We start from the raw sequence: 16,814 nt of genomic DNA on the forward strand, positions 1-16,814 counted from the left end.
AGAGAACATTGCTGTTACTTCAGTAGAAACCACCACTTCTCTCCTTTAACTTCTTTTAAAAATAGGGTCCTGAACTTTGCATTATCAAAACCAGAAAATGAAAAAAATAACCCCAAATACAAAAAAACATTCACACATCTAAAGAAGAACCCTACAACAGACCACTTTTTATGACAAAGACTCTAAACTGAACAATTATGTAGGTACCTCACTTTTCAGCAGCTCAAGACCTACCTTGCTCCTTAAAGCCATCAGTGTTAATTCCAGCATTTACTATTGTGGCATAGATCCTCTTTGCCATCGATCTCTTGGTCAAAAGAACAACAACAGCAGCTTCAGAGCGACAATATCCATTTCCTGAGAGCAGAGAGAGAGAGAGTCACAACTTCTGCTCTGCTTTGTAAAATGTTGCCAAACACCATGCAGTAAGATTACCACTTACAATAGACTGTTTTGAGAATATGACATATCTATTTCTTTTAAAGAAAAATTTCCTGTCCTAGAAAGACACAGTGCTCATCACAAATGACAACAGAAATTTTCCATCAAGAGACAGCTATTTTTTCTCCCCAGAGGAAGAGGGATGAACCATATGGTGCCAGTTTCTTCCCCACAGCTAGTTTTCCAGGTTTAATGGAACACACAACATAAATCAGGTCCAGGGTATGTCCCAAACAGTGCACCCTGGAACAACTTTGCTGTATTGAAAGAGTAGCTGGTCACAGACCGTACAGTAAGTTACTCTCATACACCATAAGCTTTTCTACTTACGCCTTACCTGAAACATCAAAAGCCTTGCAGGCACCATCAGGACTAAGCATACCCAGTTTCATGAACTGCACAGATGTGTTGGGTTTCAGTAGGAGGTTGACTCCTCCTACTAGGGCTGCACTGCACTGCCCATGACGAATTGCCTTATAAGCGTTTTCCAGAGCAACAAGACTAGAGGAGCAGGCTGTGTCAATAGTTAGGCTTGGTCCTTAAGAAACATAAGGAAAAAAAAAAACAAAACCAAAAACCACCTTAATTTCCTAGATTCTTCTCCAAAGACTACAGGACAGGGTTACAAGAAACATATTGAAAACAACGTTAAATAAGAGCTGCTTCAGAACATAGCAGATAAACCTGATGCAATGGGAGACTAGAACCACCATCTCTGCCTACTTACAAGGTAAGGCATGAGAAAGGTGGGAAAAAATTATGAACAGATTTGCTTTAAGGGCATTTTTAAAAATTCTGTCTCTCCACCAAAAAGAGAACACAGCTTTACAGGCAGGTCCCATCTAATTACACATTCTCATCAATAAAAATCCTTTGCCCTTCCTGGTGCTACCCTTGCCATTCTCTCTGTTCTCTGCTGCAATTCAGATCAATTTCCACCTCTCCATTCCCTTCAATACTGTACATGGATTGAATCATACCTATGCCTTCAATCACATCATTTTTGTGGCTCTCCTACTTCTTACACTTTACTCAAAAGAAAGCCAACTGCTACAGTCAGTAGGAGTTTATGTCTGGTCTAGCCAACTTCCACATATCTTGATGACAAATAGCAGTCTAAAGGCCAGAAAGGACCAAGGCCTTTTTGTAAGTGCTTCCTGACATCACCATCCCTCAGATGAACACCAGCTATGTCCAGCAGCAGCAGCTGAGTTATAAAGCCTTACAGAGAGTCTTATCATACAGTCACCATATATTTTTACTTCTCATATGCCTCCTTAGAATAGTTACACGCTATTTTCTCTTTCCAAAAGGGATCTATGCCATCATATCCATCCCAGTCCTCTACAGCAACTGTGCTACAATCGTGTTGAAATTGCAATTGCTGATCAGCATCAACAGGTTTGGGGGGCACTTACCTGTTAAATCATAGAAGTAGGAAATCCTGTTGGCAAACATAGCACGCTGACAGCCAGTCATACTGTATCCCAAAAGCTCTTCTGGATCTTGGCTAAGGGCTTCGGCAGCTTCTGACCCACTGGCACCAATCCATACACCTGTGTCTGTGCCACGGAGGGTGGCCGGATTAATACCTATGGGGATTGGAAGGTAGATTACAGTAAACATAATGAGGGGCAAACTGCGGAGATGCCAGGTACACTGGTACCAGTTCAACCAAAACTACTTCTTGTCCCTTTCCAGCAGCATTGTTCCCTTACCTTTAATAACCTTTTATCTGTTTCAACTGCCAACCTTACATGTCTTACTTCGGAGTCCATCAGAAGTTTGGTATTGGCTTTTGGCCAGAACATACTGTGCCCTGACACAGGTTTTCAGCCTAGCTGGGCATTGTTAAGAGTCTTGTGTAAAAAAAGTGCACGGACTATGAAAAGTACAAACGCTGACAAGAGAAGCTAACAGCTAACTACCAGTACAGAGAAATGGAGCAGACTGAAGGGGAGAAAAATCATAGCATCTGGAACGTCATGTGAGCACATCAATATCTATCTCCAGCCCAGATCTGGAGTACAAGACAGAAATGAGAATTCTTAAGCACAAAAATAGCCAGCAACCAGAACAAAAAGCAACTTTGCTCTAAAAAAACACCACACAGCAAGGTCAACTGTCAGAAATCTCTGCTGTTTCTTCTCTCTGCTTCAGGCGTCCTGGAGACAGACAGAATATTCAATCTCCAGACAGAGTCTCAGAAGCAGAGAGAAGCAGAGAAGCAAAAGTTAATTTCAGTAAGTCACAGAATCACAGAATGTTAAAAGTTGGAAGGGACTTTAAATGACCATCTGGTCCCAACCCCCACTGCCACAGGCAGGGACACCTTACACTAGACCAGACTGCTCAAGACCTTATCCAAAATGGCCTTGAACACTGCCAGGGTTGGGGCATCCACAACCTCCCTGGGCAACCTGTCCCAATATCTCACCACCCATACAATAAAGAATTTCCTCCTCATATCTAACTGAAATTTGCCCTCTTTCAATTTGTAGCTAGTCAGTACTAGTGAGCTGGTTCCAACTTTTTCCCCATGTGCTTATGTTCTGACATGAAACTGATTAACACGAAGAATAAATTTCTTGGATCAGTGGATAAGTAACTCAAAATCCCAAAATACTGGCAGCAATAGAAGAGAGAGAGGTTCCTATTTCTGAAAGCACACTTCCTAGGAAAACCTTCTAAAAAACCAGATCAAATGCTACAGGTTTTCCAAGAATCCGGCCAATAGACAGAGATACATCAGGCCATCTGTCATTCTTTTACATCACAGATGAGAATTCTAATCAAGTCATCCTTCTTTTCCTCTTACAAAGGAATTATTATGGAATGTTAGGGTAGAGCAGAACATAGAAAAGCTCCAGAACTGTTGACTGTTAAAGTGATTCTGTCATACCATATGATGCAGGTACAGATTTGCTGACAGTCAGCAACGATCTCCTGGTTTGCATTCTAGAGAAAACAGCTTTATTCTAACCCTTATACTGGGATCTGGAAACCTCTGTACCATGTCTTGGGTCTCCTCTCTAATGTGATGGCTTTCCCTTGTTAGAGTTCTCATCGCACAGGTGTACAGCTGCACCTATTACACAAAGACAATACAGCTTAATTCTTCCTCTTCAGTCATTCATCTACTTACCTCCATCCAAAATTGCTTCATAAGAAACTTCCAACAGCAAGCGAAGTTGAGGATCCATTGTATGAGCTTGTTTGGGGTGAACCCCAAAAAAAGATGCATCAAATTTGCTTATGTCCTTGAGCTTTCCATTTCTCTTAGGCAGTCCATAAATTCCTGTGAGGGAAAATTCGACACCAAGTCACAAAACACATCAATGGTGAAGCAGCTACAAGCTGAGACACAGTACAGAAATGACCGCAGCTGATTTTCAATTACATATGAAACCTCACTCCCCTGCGCAGTACCCAGAGGGGCTGCATGACTATCTACCAACCTGCCTCACCTGGAAACGAGAATGCTGTATTAGCAAAAATAATTGTAACTTTTAGGACTCTCCTGGATATAGCAGCAAAAGACATCTATCTAGTTTAACTATTTTTGCTTTGGCAAGTGGTACCAAGCACATATAGTCTAAATCAGTGGTTCCGGTCAGTCACCATTTAGAAGAGAAACAAAAGCTGCTTTTGACTTCTGCAAATCACTAGCTTGAATTGGGTAGATATGTGCCAAACACTTCAAAAGGACAATCAGACAAAAAGGAACATTGTAAAAAGTCATAAACCACACAATTGGAATCCCTGTGCTACTTCTGAACCCAGCAAAATGTCAGAGCTGTCTTACTGTCACAGCTATCAAGAGCAGGTATAGGATTAATGTTGCCTAGCTGCTCTGTCAGAATGCTCCTGTATTTGAAAGTAAGCTACATATTCTTTATTAGCTGCTACTGCATAGGACATAACATTATAAAATGGATTGCGTGAGACCTTCATGAAAGTACTCTGTTACAGAATTTCTTGATGATTTATCAGAAGTTAATTTGGGTCTGGCAGGGTTTCGATCTCATAAAATCTCTTTTCATAGGATAATTCCTCTAAAACACTCAGAACTCAGGGCTCCAAAAAGAGGGACAATAAGCACTCACCTGGTTTCCACCTCCGATCATCCTCTGTGACCATATCCACTCCATTAAGCAGGTTCTCCCAAAACTCTTGCAAGTTCTCAGATTCTGGCAGCTTTCCTGCTATGCCTGCAATCACCACGTCCTCCATCTCTTAACTTCACCCTGTTGCTGAGATGCACAAAGCAGTAAGGCTAGTAAGATTTCACACAGAGGAAAGTATATGTGCCTTGTCTTCCTGACATGTTGTGACAAACAAACTTATTTGCAGGAACACCCACACAGGAACAGCCCATGGAATCTCTACTACTAAAAAAAAAAAAAAAAAAAAAAAATCCCAACTAATCAAATGGACCATAAGATCCATGCGATCGATAAGGATGAAAAAAAATGATCCTGAAGGAGCATCAGGCTCTGAGAACCACCAGTTTCTACATGACAACCAGAAAATGAGTAAGTCTACCTCTACTAAATGCAGAGCCTCTCTGAAGTCAGCAGAGAGGAAAGATTAACATGCTGGAGCAGAGGTGGGTGGAGAAATTATGAAATACACATAGTAAAATACATAATTACAAGGCAAACCTAACAGGTAGCAAAACAAGTTCTACAATCATTCCAAAGTTAAATCCTAACTTAAGAATCAATAATCAAAAGATTTGTTGGACGTGAAAAAAAAACCCCAAACAAACAAAACTACAAAATTGCACAAAACCACCCCCTCCAAAATAAACAACACAACCCCTAACCACCCCCAATTAACTCTGAGCAAACAAAAACCTGACGAAAAACCCAAACCGTACCAACCAACAAAAAACCAAACAACTGCCCTCCCCCCCTCCCCCCAGCAGAGAAAACCCACAAAAAGCACAAAGATTACAGTACAACTTAGCATAATTTTAAATGTCAACACCAAAGAAGTAAGTTCTACATCTAGAGTGTTTCCTAACTGGACCTGCACTGCCACATGTTTAGAGAACTGTGAATGTGGAACTGACTACACATGATAGAGGCTGGTGCTTTAAGGTAAGATTTGGCAGAACAGATCTGGAATACAGACAGGATGAGAAACTTCAGCTGTTGTCCCAAGAACTTTGCATTCACAACCCCAGTCTCAAATATCACAAGAGAGCATCATGCTGCATAACACAGCATGGCAGGCCACCTGTATCAGACCACAGCACCATATACTACACCCCTTTATTTTCTATTACAGTAAAAATATATTAACAACTGAGTAGAGAGGAAGCAAGTTAACTTGATGTTTCAGCTAAATTCAAATTATAATTTCAGATCCTAAGTAGACAAGTTAAAGGAGTAGGGGAAATACCCATATATATGGTGGGGTTTTTTAAATTTAAAAATTAAATAAAAGTATGGCTGCAGGAACCAGAGATAGTATGCATTAACAGTACTTTCTTAAATAATCCTTCAGGTAAGTAGAGGCAAAATATGCTTTTATGTGTGGGATTTTAAACAAGTAAAAAACACAGAGAAAACTAGGCATTCAAACAACTACAAGTCTGCCTTGACAACTTTGAAGGAAAAAGTTTGCTACGAAAGAGCTGAAGTTTGACTTCCATCATGTATCCTACATTCCATCCTACATAGTGGCATGCAGGCCCATTGCTTAAGTGCCACTGGTGGTTTGTCATCTTCTCCAAAATACAGCACTAATGGGTACTCTCTGATGAGCACTTAATGGCTGTTTTTCCTACCCAAGATGTTTCATTTGGGCATTCTTTTGCAGCCTCTTTCGGGACTTCCTGATGCTTTTGAGCAAGAAACAGGCCCCTCTTCCATCCACACATTACATTGCTCAGGCAAGGTAACACTTTCCTATAGCTGCATGAGATTGCTGGGGTGTGCAGAAGGAAAGCAGAGCCCTCTGCACAGCTGAGGTGTAGCTCTGCCAGAACATAACACCACAGAGGCTGCCTGATTTATTCACCCTTCTTTCCTTCAGCAGTAATCTTGATTCAGATCTGTGGAGTAACTGTGGAATTATGCAACACCTAACACTGAAGCAGAAGGGATTATTACTTCACCCAGTCCATTCCTTCTGGGACAAGAAACAGAAGTGCTCTCAAAAGGACATCTTAGATTTCTAGGTCTTGTACTAAACACCCAAACAACAGAAGGTCTATTCCACTCTCGTTCATTTAAGAAAGGAAACACTAAGGGCCAAGTTGAGCAAGGCCCTTACTGAGAAACTAGTCCCCAAAACTTAAGTTGGTATTAACAGGCCCAGTCCACTCAGAGCTGAAGAGAAACCTCGCAGTTTTTCCGCTCACACAAAACTAGTAAGTCAGTTTTACTACTGGCCTCACCACTGTACCTGTAAAAACCAACCAAGGGCCACAACTCTACTACACTTTCAGCATTTCTGTGCTGGGGCAGGGAAAGAGAGATCTTGGGCACAAAGTTTACAATTTAAGCTTAAGATATGAGACATTAAAATGACAGTTGCTCCTTCCCATCTCATATCTCTTTCCCTGGAGTATCACGAAAACTCTATCCAGGTACAACCAATTGATGAAATGTTCCTTTGAGACAGTGAAGTAATGAAATTCATCAGCAAAACAATTTTTGCCAACTTGTTATGAATGTAGTTGAGCAAGACTATGTCAAAGGTGGAGAAAAAGATGCTGCAGTAATCAAAATCAGAAGAACAAGAGCCACAAATTAAAAGATTTTAATACACAAAGAACCAGAAGAAAGATTTAGACTTGCCACAAAGAGTTCCAAACGCATACATCTAAGATAAAATACAAATTATGGATTAAGCAGCAGACAGCAGAGAGGATCTGCTGTTGGACAACAAGAGTGGTCAGAAGAAAAGTCATTAATATTAAGCCACCCCTGATTAAACAGTGATTAAAGTAGCTGTTACAGCTACCAACAATGTTTTCGGTCTTCCTTGACAGAGAATAAGCAGGTAAACCATTTTAAAGTTGATTGACTTTGCCCCCAAATGGTGTACTGCATTATTATTTTACTTTATTAGAGACTTGTTTTCTGTAGAGCATTTTTTGACTATACAGTAACACAGTACATTGACAGATTTTCAAGTATAGGGCATAGCACAGATCAAGAAAGAACATTTATTTCTACAGCTGCTTTAATGGAGATTAGACTACAGCAAACATACAAACAGACCACTTCTGCTACCTTTGATGAGCAAAGTGTTCAAAAGCAACAGGTCAAAACAGGAGACGAAGATAAAGAGGGACAAACAGGAGTCTTCCATTTCTTAAGGCTGTATTTGCTGAATCCATCTAATATCCTAACATCCTTCTTCCTCAGTTTATGACACGCTTTTGCTTAAATTGAGTTGTGTGAATTTTCCTCAGACAACTTGTGTTTTTAATTGAGTGGAGAGAAGCAAACACACCACAGCCAGCCTTCCCTCTCTCTGCCAAAATAGCAGTGCAGTAGACACCTCAGTTAAGCCTAAACTACCATCTCACTGGATTTGCACAATATTTTTTAGCAATTCTACTGTGCTGCTGACTCATTCAGTTAGTGACTAGTAATAACTAACAATCCTTTCTGGTATCAAAGCGACTCTTAAGTTGAAATACTGTTTTCTATTGCATTTAAAACATTTGTTTTTCAGTCCCTCACTAATTTGCCACAAAAAATTAATCAAAAAAGTATTAATCATCATTTTCCACCATCCCTGGCAGATGTACAACTTTTTTACAATACTTTTATCTACTGTTTCCATACAGAAATAACCCTCTGACCATTAAGCATGTAAGCTTACAAAGGGAAAGAAAAGCCAAAAAATCCCAAACCAAAACCCACAAACAAACAAACAAGCATGTGAAGGTAAAATCTGATTTCTTCGCCCGCTCATACCTGACTTGCTAACCACTGAACACAAACTTACTCTGCTGTAACTTGTTCACTAGGGTTTAGTGAAGGAAGGAAGGGGAGAAGGAGGGAGAAAACAGCTGATCGCAAAGAAATGACAAATAACCCCATAATCTTGTTTTTCCTGATGCACATTTCCTTTTCCTAGACAGGAGCAATATATTTATTTCATTGTTATTTTGATAGCTGTCATCGTAGTGGGACAGAACCCTTAAAGTCAGCTCTGCTACTGTTTCTAGGCAGACCAAATCTTTTTTTTGGGGGCTCTCATTGTAAAATGAAATACTCATGACTCCTCCATAGCTTTCTTCAGCACAGATATTAACGAAAGGACTGTTTTCTTTGTTTTTCATATGATTATATCACAACTCAGGTTTCCTAATCGCTGACTATCATTTCTAGAATTTGTAATAAAAAACTGTCCTTACACAGAAACTTCTCTTATGAAGAGCTTTAATGCTTGCCTCCAAAAGCCCCTTCACAGAATAGAGGCAAACACAGTCCAGATTTCATTTTTTTAAAGCATTTGGCTACCATCAATCTGTATGTTACAGATTGAGTTTAACAAAGACCTTTCAAATGCCTCTGTTTCAGGTCTGTATTTGTCCTGTCGACCACAACGCAAATGAAAAACAGTAGAGTGTGCTCATATTTAAAACGCACTACTTAGTTGGAAACACAATCTGGTTCAAAGCTGTTACTGGAGAAAATGTAAGTTAGACTTTGCTCACGGAATCAACACAGCCTGGTTGATTCCCAAGTGGTCAGAAACTACCTGTATAAAAATCTAAGTCCCAAGTATGACTATATCATGTTTGCAAAAAGATCTGTTCATAACTGCCCTCATTCTCTGAATTCACCCATTAAATGTAGCTTTTCACAATGTACTATTATTTTCAGTTTGTTTCAAGAAGGGTAGAGCCTGCAGGAAAAGCTGAACCCTTTGCTCATGTAGCCTGAGGTTTCTTCTCCCATTTTTTAAGACAAGACATGCTCCAAAGCCCCCAAAGGTGGTCCAATGGAGTATGCAAGTTAACTTAAGACAGCCTTAGTACTGCCTTTTTAAATTTAAGCATCCAAATAAAGCTTTTGGCTAGGAAAATATGCATTCAGTATCTTATAGGGCCGTATACCAGGGAAAGAATGTGGAATAAGAACCAAACAGGTACAAAAACAGCCAAAGAGAGATGATCACGGTCCTGACAGAATCGCATCATCAAATCCATACTGGTGTACGATCACCAGGGTACCTCGTGTGGGCCGCTGGTTTATACCAGTGGGAAGTGGGAAAAAATAGTTTAGCAGCATACACGGGACGCTTTTTCAGATGGATTCCCAGAACCTATTGGCCAGTCTTCCTTCACAATAGCGAGCGCCGATCTCGTCTTGTACAAGCTTCTTCAGCTTGCCACGACCGTGCCTTCGCGCTAACCCGGGACGGCGTGGAGAGCGCAGCGCCGTCGTCCCGCTGCCCGGGCAGAGCGGCCCGTCCAGCCCCGGCGCCCACCCGAGGCAGTGCGGTGCTCGGCGCCCGAGCTGCGGCAGCGCGAGGCCGCCGAGGCCGCCCAGCCCCGCGGCGGAGGCTGCTCGCTCCGCGGCGGGCGCGGCCCCTCGCGCAGCCGCTGCCGCCGGGCGCGCGCGAGGACTGCGGGCAGCGGGGCCGGCTGCGTCCCGATCCCGCTCGGCCCGACGGCGAGGGGTCGCGGCTGTGGCGGCGGCACGGTCCCCGCCCGCCGCCAAGATGGCCGAGCGCCAGCACCACAATGCAGCCACCTTGCCGGGCGGGCGAGCAGGAGGCTGCGGCACGGAACCAGCTGCTGGCGTGGGGGGGGACTCTCCCCAGAACGGCCGCGCTGGGCCACGGGAGAGCGGTCCGCAGCAACAGGGCGCGGCGACGGCGGGCCGGGGAGCAGAACCTTTCGGTCCTGGGGACCGAGCCCACGGGGCCCAGCCGAGCCGCGGACCCTCATCGCCCACCGGCGAGGAGGGCAAGATGGAGCCTCCCCGGCGCACCCGCGGGGAGCAGCGGCCCGCGGAGCCTGGAGCAGAAGCTGCCGCTCTCCTGACCGCGCTGCACCCGCTGTCCCGCCGATACCTGCACAGGTGCGGATGGCTTCGTGTAAGTAGGGCTCTGTCGTCAGCTCAGCGCGGGGTCGGGATGCTGCGGGGCGGGCGCTCCGGGTGGACGCTGCGGCGACCAGTGCCGAGCTGCGCACGACCGATACTCCACTCTCTCCTCACTACCTCCCTCTAGCTCCCACCGCTATTTAAGCAGTCGCCACCTCCGGCGGCCACGCCACATGGGCTGACAGTTTACTCCTCGCCGCAGTCCAATGAGAGCCGGGGCAGGGCCGCCCCGTGTCGGACCCGGGGTGATGCCAATCCCTACCCGCCGGATCCGCTCCACGGGAGGAGGGGACTCTGGCTAGGCCGGGGCGGACACAGGCGGGCCCCCGTGCCCGCGGCACTGGGCCAAGCTCTCGCGCCCCGCCGTACTGGAGGCCGTGGAAGGCCGGGAGCGCCTGGCTTTGGGCTGGCCGGGCCGGGGACGAGGCAGCGCCGAACCCCGGGGGCGCGGACCTTTTCGTGTCCCTCTCCCACCTCCCCGCGGGTACGTATACTGTGGAGGGTACGGCCGCGTCGCGCCGGCACCGTGGCTCGGCGACTGACGCGGAGGATCGGCGGGCGCCGGTCCAAGCGCGGTCGGATGGTGCAGGGCCCGCGCGCGCGCGCCCGCGGCGCACAAAGGGAAGGGACGCGGGGCCGAACGCGCAATCCCGGGACGGCACCCAATACGGAGGCGGGGACACGTGGGCGGGGGCGCGGCCCTGCCAATCGCGGGGCCCGCGCGGTGTTGCTAAGCGATAAGGCGATGTGGTGAGGGCTGAGGGTGGCTGGGCCGCCGGCTGAGCGAGCAGCGCCCGTCCTCGCTCTGCCGGCGGCGGCGGTCGTTCACCCCGGCGGAGCGCGGTCCCGGGGTTACCACAGGGCAGCAGGCACGCCGGCCAGGGATGCGCTGCCCCGTGCCCAGGCCGTCGCGCCGCCCTGACTGGCTGCAGCAGAGCGAGTCCGGAGGCGGGGGGCGGGCGCCAGAGATTCCCTCCCGCCGTGCCCTCGTACGCCTCCCTTCCCACCGACGGAACGGGGCGGATCGCTCTGCGTGTGGGCACCTTTCATCCACTTTCCCTGTAACTTGCACTCCTTCGGTTAAACCCGAACAGTGGCGAATTTGAATTTTCTTCTGTATTGCCTACGACTGCCACTCCAAAACAAAAAAGCCTTTCGGTCGACAAATATGGGCTTGAACACGGGGATACAAGAAAGTCCCTCCCCCGCCTTGTCTCTCGTCCGTGACTTGAACTGGCTCTGGGCAGAGGCCCCGCTCCCGGTAGCGCTTGCACTGCCACTTCGCAATACCGCTCCATTTAGACCTTCTCGGGGCAGACCTTTTGCTTTTATCTATATATTCCTCAACAGGTTTTTAACCCTTAGGTAAGAACAACAATAAATAATGTCCTCTTTTACCTTTTCAGTACTCTGTGATCTGCCTGGATTCTCTTCTTCATAGGCATTCCTTTCTTTGTACAATTCAATAGTATCCACAGTAGTACCTTGCTGCCACTCTTCTCATCTGGTTCTTAAGAATCAATGCCCAATTTGTTAAATATTTTGGTCATAAGAGAAAATATACGAGAATTTTCCTGCTATATTTAGTACACCTGTATTTAGCACAACCTCCCCGTGCAGGATCCAAGCAATATGTTAACGTTACTTATTATTATGCATATTTTGTTAATTTTCATACTTACTCGCTATGTTCTTAGAACTACTCTGAAACAAATGTACTGAACTACTTTTTTTTTCTGCCACAAGTAAAATAAAGTGAAACAACCCAGCTATCATCTTTCCTTACCTACAGTTGACTTAAGGAAACCTGTTTCTCAGGGAAACTGAATAAATTAAAGCTGCGTTACTGGCAAGAGGTCTGCATGAACAGGCATGCCAGGTGACATGGGAGGGGAGTAAGTGGGACACCACACCAAACAACCACAAAAAAAAGAGAAAAAAAAAACCCAGAAAACCCTCAAACAAGCAAACAAACCAAAAAAAAAAAAGCCATGAAAACCTGCATACAAACCTACACAGAAGCATTTCTGAAATCTACAGCCCATCACTTTACACCCACGGTATAAGGAATAAAGAGAAATGTTTTCCAGGTTCAGATGCAGTATTACAAAGATCATGGAACAAACTGCTCTTCTACACTGCTTTTGACATGTGCACAGAATCTCATACCACCGAGCCATTGTGCATCTCCATAGGTCAATATTAAACATGGAAACAACAAATTTTTTTCAGGATGATCTATAGCTATTATAAAAATTGGAATTTACACATTGAGTTCTAGAAATAACCAGAGTGCTTTAACTGGTGTGATCTGGGCCAAAATTCCTGTAGTTGTTAGAAACCACTATGCTTTGTGCTACAGAAAGAGCTCATTCAGGGCCTGGTTCAAGGGAGTGCATCATGTTGTCCTGGCTCATGAACAATGTTGAATCAAATGACAGGATTTTCAAGTAATGAAAAGATTTAGAAAGAAGCTCACAAGGTCTCTCAGACCTTATATTGGCTTAGTAACATCTCATGAAATTTCTTGCAGATTTAGCATCCGATTATAATATCACTGTACCTTTGCACTAAAGCAAAACATTTTCAGCAGGTAGTAAAAAATAATTATTCATATTCTCAAACGGATTACCACCACATTATCAGGTGCTGAAGAGAGCACCTCTTTGCAAAGTGTATCAGGAAAGCATTTCTATAATAAAATGCTCCAGGAAAAAAAGACGCTCATGGGTAAGTAGCTCTCTTCCTTCGTTTATCCTTTTTAGATTTTATATGTTTAGCAGTAACTGAGAAGTATTATTCACTACAGTGAATACCACTTGCAGAATCACAGAATCTCTTAGATTGGAAGGTACCTCTTGAGATCACCTAGTCCAAGCCCTCAAATGAAGGGTCAGCTGGAACAGGCTGGCCAGGCCCACGTCCATTTGGGTTTTGAGTATCTCCATAGACAGACTCCATAACTCATCTGGGCAATCTCTTCCAGTGCTTGACCATCCCCACAATAAAAAGTTTTTTCTTGAATTTTTCACGTGCATTTCCTTTACTTACAGGAAAGTTCATCTCTGTACTATCCCAGGACAGCTCAGCATTACTGGAAATGCTACAAAAATACACTGATTACTTGTTTTAGTGTCCTAGCATGTTCATTACTACATAGCTATATCCTTTTTTACATCACAACTTGTTCAAGTTTTCTTTTAGTTTCATCTGTTTTAAGACTTACTTCTTACAATGCGTCTGTATGATTCTGAGTATATGATTCTAAGCCATTAGCAGTGTTTCTCACTGCTTTAAAGTCCATACAATCTCTTGTCAAGGGAAAATACAATCACTGGTGTGACAGTAGAAATTTAATTTTATACTCTTTCATGCTCTCAACAAGTGGAAAGAGCTACAGAAGATGAGAAATAATACAGACTCAGATGTAATCTTTTTAAACCCCTTTCTTTCAAGTAGAGAGAAAGCTGCACAGGATTAACGGTTGCATTGTTAATTAGAAGAAGACAGATTGAGGCATCCCACTTCTAAACTTAAATCACATCTACAGTTTCTCAACAAAATATCTGCTAAAGTCCTGCAAGCCCTGCCTGAAGGCACAAGGCTTTACCTATGTGTTAAGTGGGCATTTCTAAATCCATTATGCAAGAAAATCTTAACATATATAATTAAAATAAATCAGTATTAACAGTGAAGACTGTAATCTCATAACATACACAGATTAACCCTTTATTTTAGGCTTCACTGTATGAAACGGGGTATTTGTTCTCTTTTCTGGCTGCAAATATCTTGACATACAAAACTGAGCCTGATAATTAGATCAGATATAGAGACATCAAAGTAAGTTGATAGCAAGTGTGAACCTGCAACATGCTGCCAACATAGAAATCAGTCTTTAATATTATAATTGCGGATTTTTGCCATGCTACAAGAGATTTTTGGTTTTAATAGATGAGCACAAGATAAACTCCTGGGTTTTAACTTCTGCTGAACTTCCAGCCTTGTTCCTCTGACTGTCAAATCTTCAGCTGACATTTCAAATTTATCCTTGGCTTTGACATTTTGCTGAGATTCTTCAGATTGCTGAGTTGAATGTACAACTTCAAACTCCACTGCTCAAAAAACAGACAGAAAAATACTTTGTAGTTATGTTTGTATTCAATTATGAGATTGCATAGTTGAAGAGAGCTGGTTTACTCTTTTCCACTAAATATACTGCTGCCATAGTGCCACGTTGTCAAAATCTTATATTACCAGGACCATTTCTGTACATAGGAGACCCAGAACAGTCCATTAAGGCTTGCCATACTGATGGTATAACACAGCATCTTTTGCTCATTCCTCGCTTCATCTGTACATGTTTATTCTCCATTAGCATCAGACTGCTTAAGAGAGGAAGACAGCTGGAAGGTCAGTGTAACGGTTCAAGTCAAGCACTACCTATCTGTTCAGCTGTTTTAAAACATCACATTTTACAAGTTTACCCTTCTCTCAATTGTGAGAAAATGTGTTTGGATATGCATGATATAAAAGGCTCAGAGGTAACTCTGTTGGCTTGACAAAGCTGCAGTACTACCATTATCTTTTGGGTCTTTTTTCAATCTTCTCTCACTTAGAAAAGCATTTAGTATGTACATCTTTGGTTTTGTTGTCTAAAATATCTATCTTTCCAGAAAGGACTAACTCAAAAAGAAACATCTTTGTTGGGAAGTAGTGGGACTGGTCCTAATACTAGTCAGAGTCCACCCTGCAGTTCTCACGTAATTCTCCAAAAACTATTGTCTCCAACTAACTGAACTTCAGTCTTATCACAGGTTTCTTTAGGTAAGATAAGTGGAACTGGTCAATCACATTATTCACTGTAAACTATAGGTAATATTTACAGATGTTTGGCTCCAGCCACTTAATCCTTATTTTTCAAGGCATTGAGACTTTAACTTCAGCTTTTCTATGGAGAGCCAAAATGGACAGCAGAAGTAGTCATAATAAACTTGCAATAACACACGCTACAGTATTCTGTACTAGTTTAATTTTGTAAGCATCATAGGCTGCAGTCCCAGATACTACTCAATCACAGCAAGAATAAAAGGTGCACCAGTCGACAAAGATCAGTTACTAGTAGGAGAAGGTAAATTTTCGAAGTCAACTGAACATGGTAGAAAGTCTAAACAAAATTCTACATCAAAGGAAATACAACGTGTTCCTGAATTATGGAATGAATTGATCGATTGAAGATTTATAGCTCTATGCAAAGTATGACACTGTGGCTAGTGTCAAAACACGACACTTTTCAAAATAATTTTTATACAGAGGCTTAGTTTGAACCAGCTGTTCACTCGTGTGTGTGATCTCTGCACTGAAGCAGTTTGGTGGCATTTGTTATCACAGGTGACAAAAGTTCAGTGGACTCTTTGAGCTGTGGATGCGAAATCCTGTTGTCCAGCTTGCCACCTAGTGGCTTCCTACAGGTGTAGAAGGTATGGAAGAGGATGCTTGAGCCCATGAAGATCGTTGGGTGTATTTTCCTGCCTGGGAAATGGACTTTAAAGTACCTCTACCACATCTGGCAGATAAGAAAGCAGAATTTCACAACATCAACCATTTAGAAAAGTGCAGGCAGCAGTGTCTGGAAGGTATTGCTTCAAAGATTACTTTCTTGAACAGGAACAGCAGCAGAATGATAACAGGAATGAGCAGATCCACAGATAGCACACAACTAACTCTGCTTACAGTCTGTTTTTTTTTAATACTCGCTCAGTTTTCAAGGGCCTTCTGTATTCACCCAAGGGGATGACTTTCAGAAATTAACGTGGGAGGCCCTAATTCTGTAAATCCAAAGGCAAAGTAACCAAGGACCAGTGCATCACATGCATCCCTTCCTGTGAAGACTTCTGTATGCTTCTCTCCTGTCATTAGTAGAGAAACTATAGTTGTAACTAGTAAAGGCTACTTAGTTAGGTGTTTGGAACAACACCACAGAACACAAGCATTCTATATGGCTACTTTTAAGTTTTGGACCATCAAAAATGTGTGCTAACAGAAATTTAAAACCAACCACTGCAAACTTTTAAGGTTAGTTCCAAAAATTAGGAAAAGATAACAAATCAATACCCCAGAATTAGAAATACTATTTAAAGTGAAATATCCTAAGAGAATACTGAATGAAGACCTTACTGTGTTCTGGTTCTGCTTGGGACTGCTCACATCTGTGAAGGACCTTGAATAAGATTGGCATGAATATGCACTGTGCAGCAAAACTTAAATTCAGTAGCTTGGTTTGCACACCAA

The 16,814-nt window shown here is 43.3% G+C and overlaps 2 protein-coding genes across 6 annotated transcripts in view; both read right to left on the bottom strand.

Moving 5' to 3' along the window:
- Positions 1-10,641, bottom strand: part of FASN (fatty acid synthase) — a 43,118-nt gene extending 32,477 nt beyond the window's left edge. The window contains exons 1-6 of the mRNA XM_039562512.1: positions 10,495-10,641; positions 4,548-4,694; positions 3,587-3,739; positions 1,860-2,033; positions 779-979; positions 235-357 (exon numbers count right to left, since the gene is read on the bottom strand). Of these exons, the coding sequence (XP_039418446.1) occupies positions 235-357; positions 779-979; positions 1,860-2,033; positions 3,587-3,739; positions 4,548-4,674 (778 nt within the window). The 5' untranslated portion in view covers positions 4,675-4,694; positions 10,495-10,641. The remainder of the gene's footprint in view (positions 1-234; positions 358-778; positions 980-1,859; positions 2,034-3,586; positions 3,740-4,547; positions 4,695-10,494) is intronic.
- Positions 10,642-13,866: 3,225 nt separating this feature from the next.
- The window catches only part of CCDC57 (coiled-coil domain containing 57), a 38,461-nt gene continuing 35,513 nt past the window's right edge, over positions 13,867-16,814 (bottom strand). For 3 of the 5 annotated variants that reach the window (XM_039562515.1, XM_039562513.1, XM_039562521.1), the window contains one exon: positions 13,867-14,638. In XM_039562515.1, the coding sequence (XP_039418449.1) occupies positions 14,415-14,638 (224 nt within the window). In that variant the 3' untranslated portion in view covers positions 13,867-14,414. The remainder of the gene's footprint in view (positions 14,639-16,814) is intronic. The other 2 variants (XM_039562518.1, XM_039562516.1) reach the window with 1 other exon arrangement.

Source organism: Corvus cornix, chromosome 18, assembly GCF_000738735.6.
Source record: "Corvus cornix cornix isolate S_Up_H32 chromosome 18, ASM73873v5, whole genome shotgun sequence".
Classification (NCBI taxonomy): Eukaryota; Metazoa; Chordata; class Aves; order Passeriformes; family Corvidae; genus Corvus; species Corvus cornix.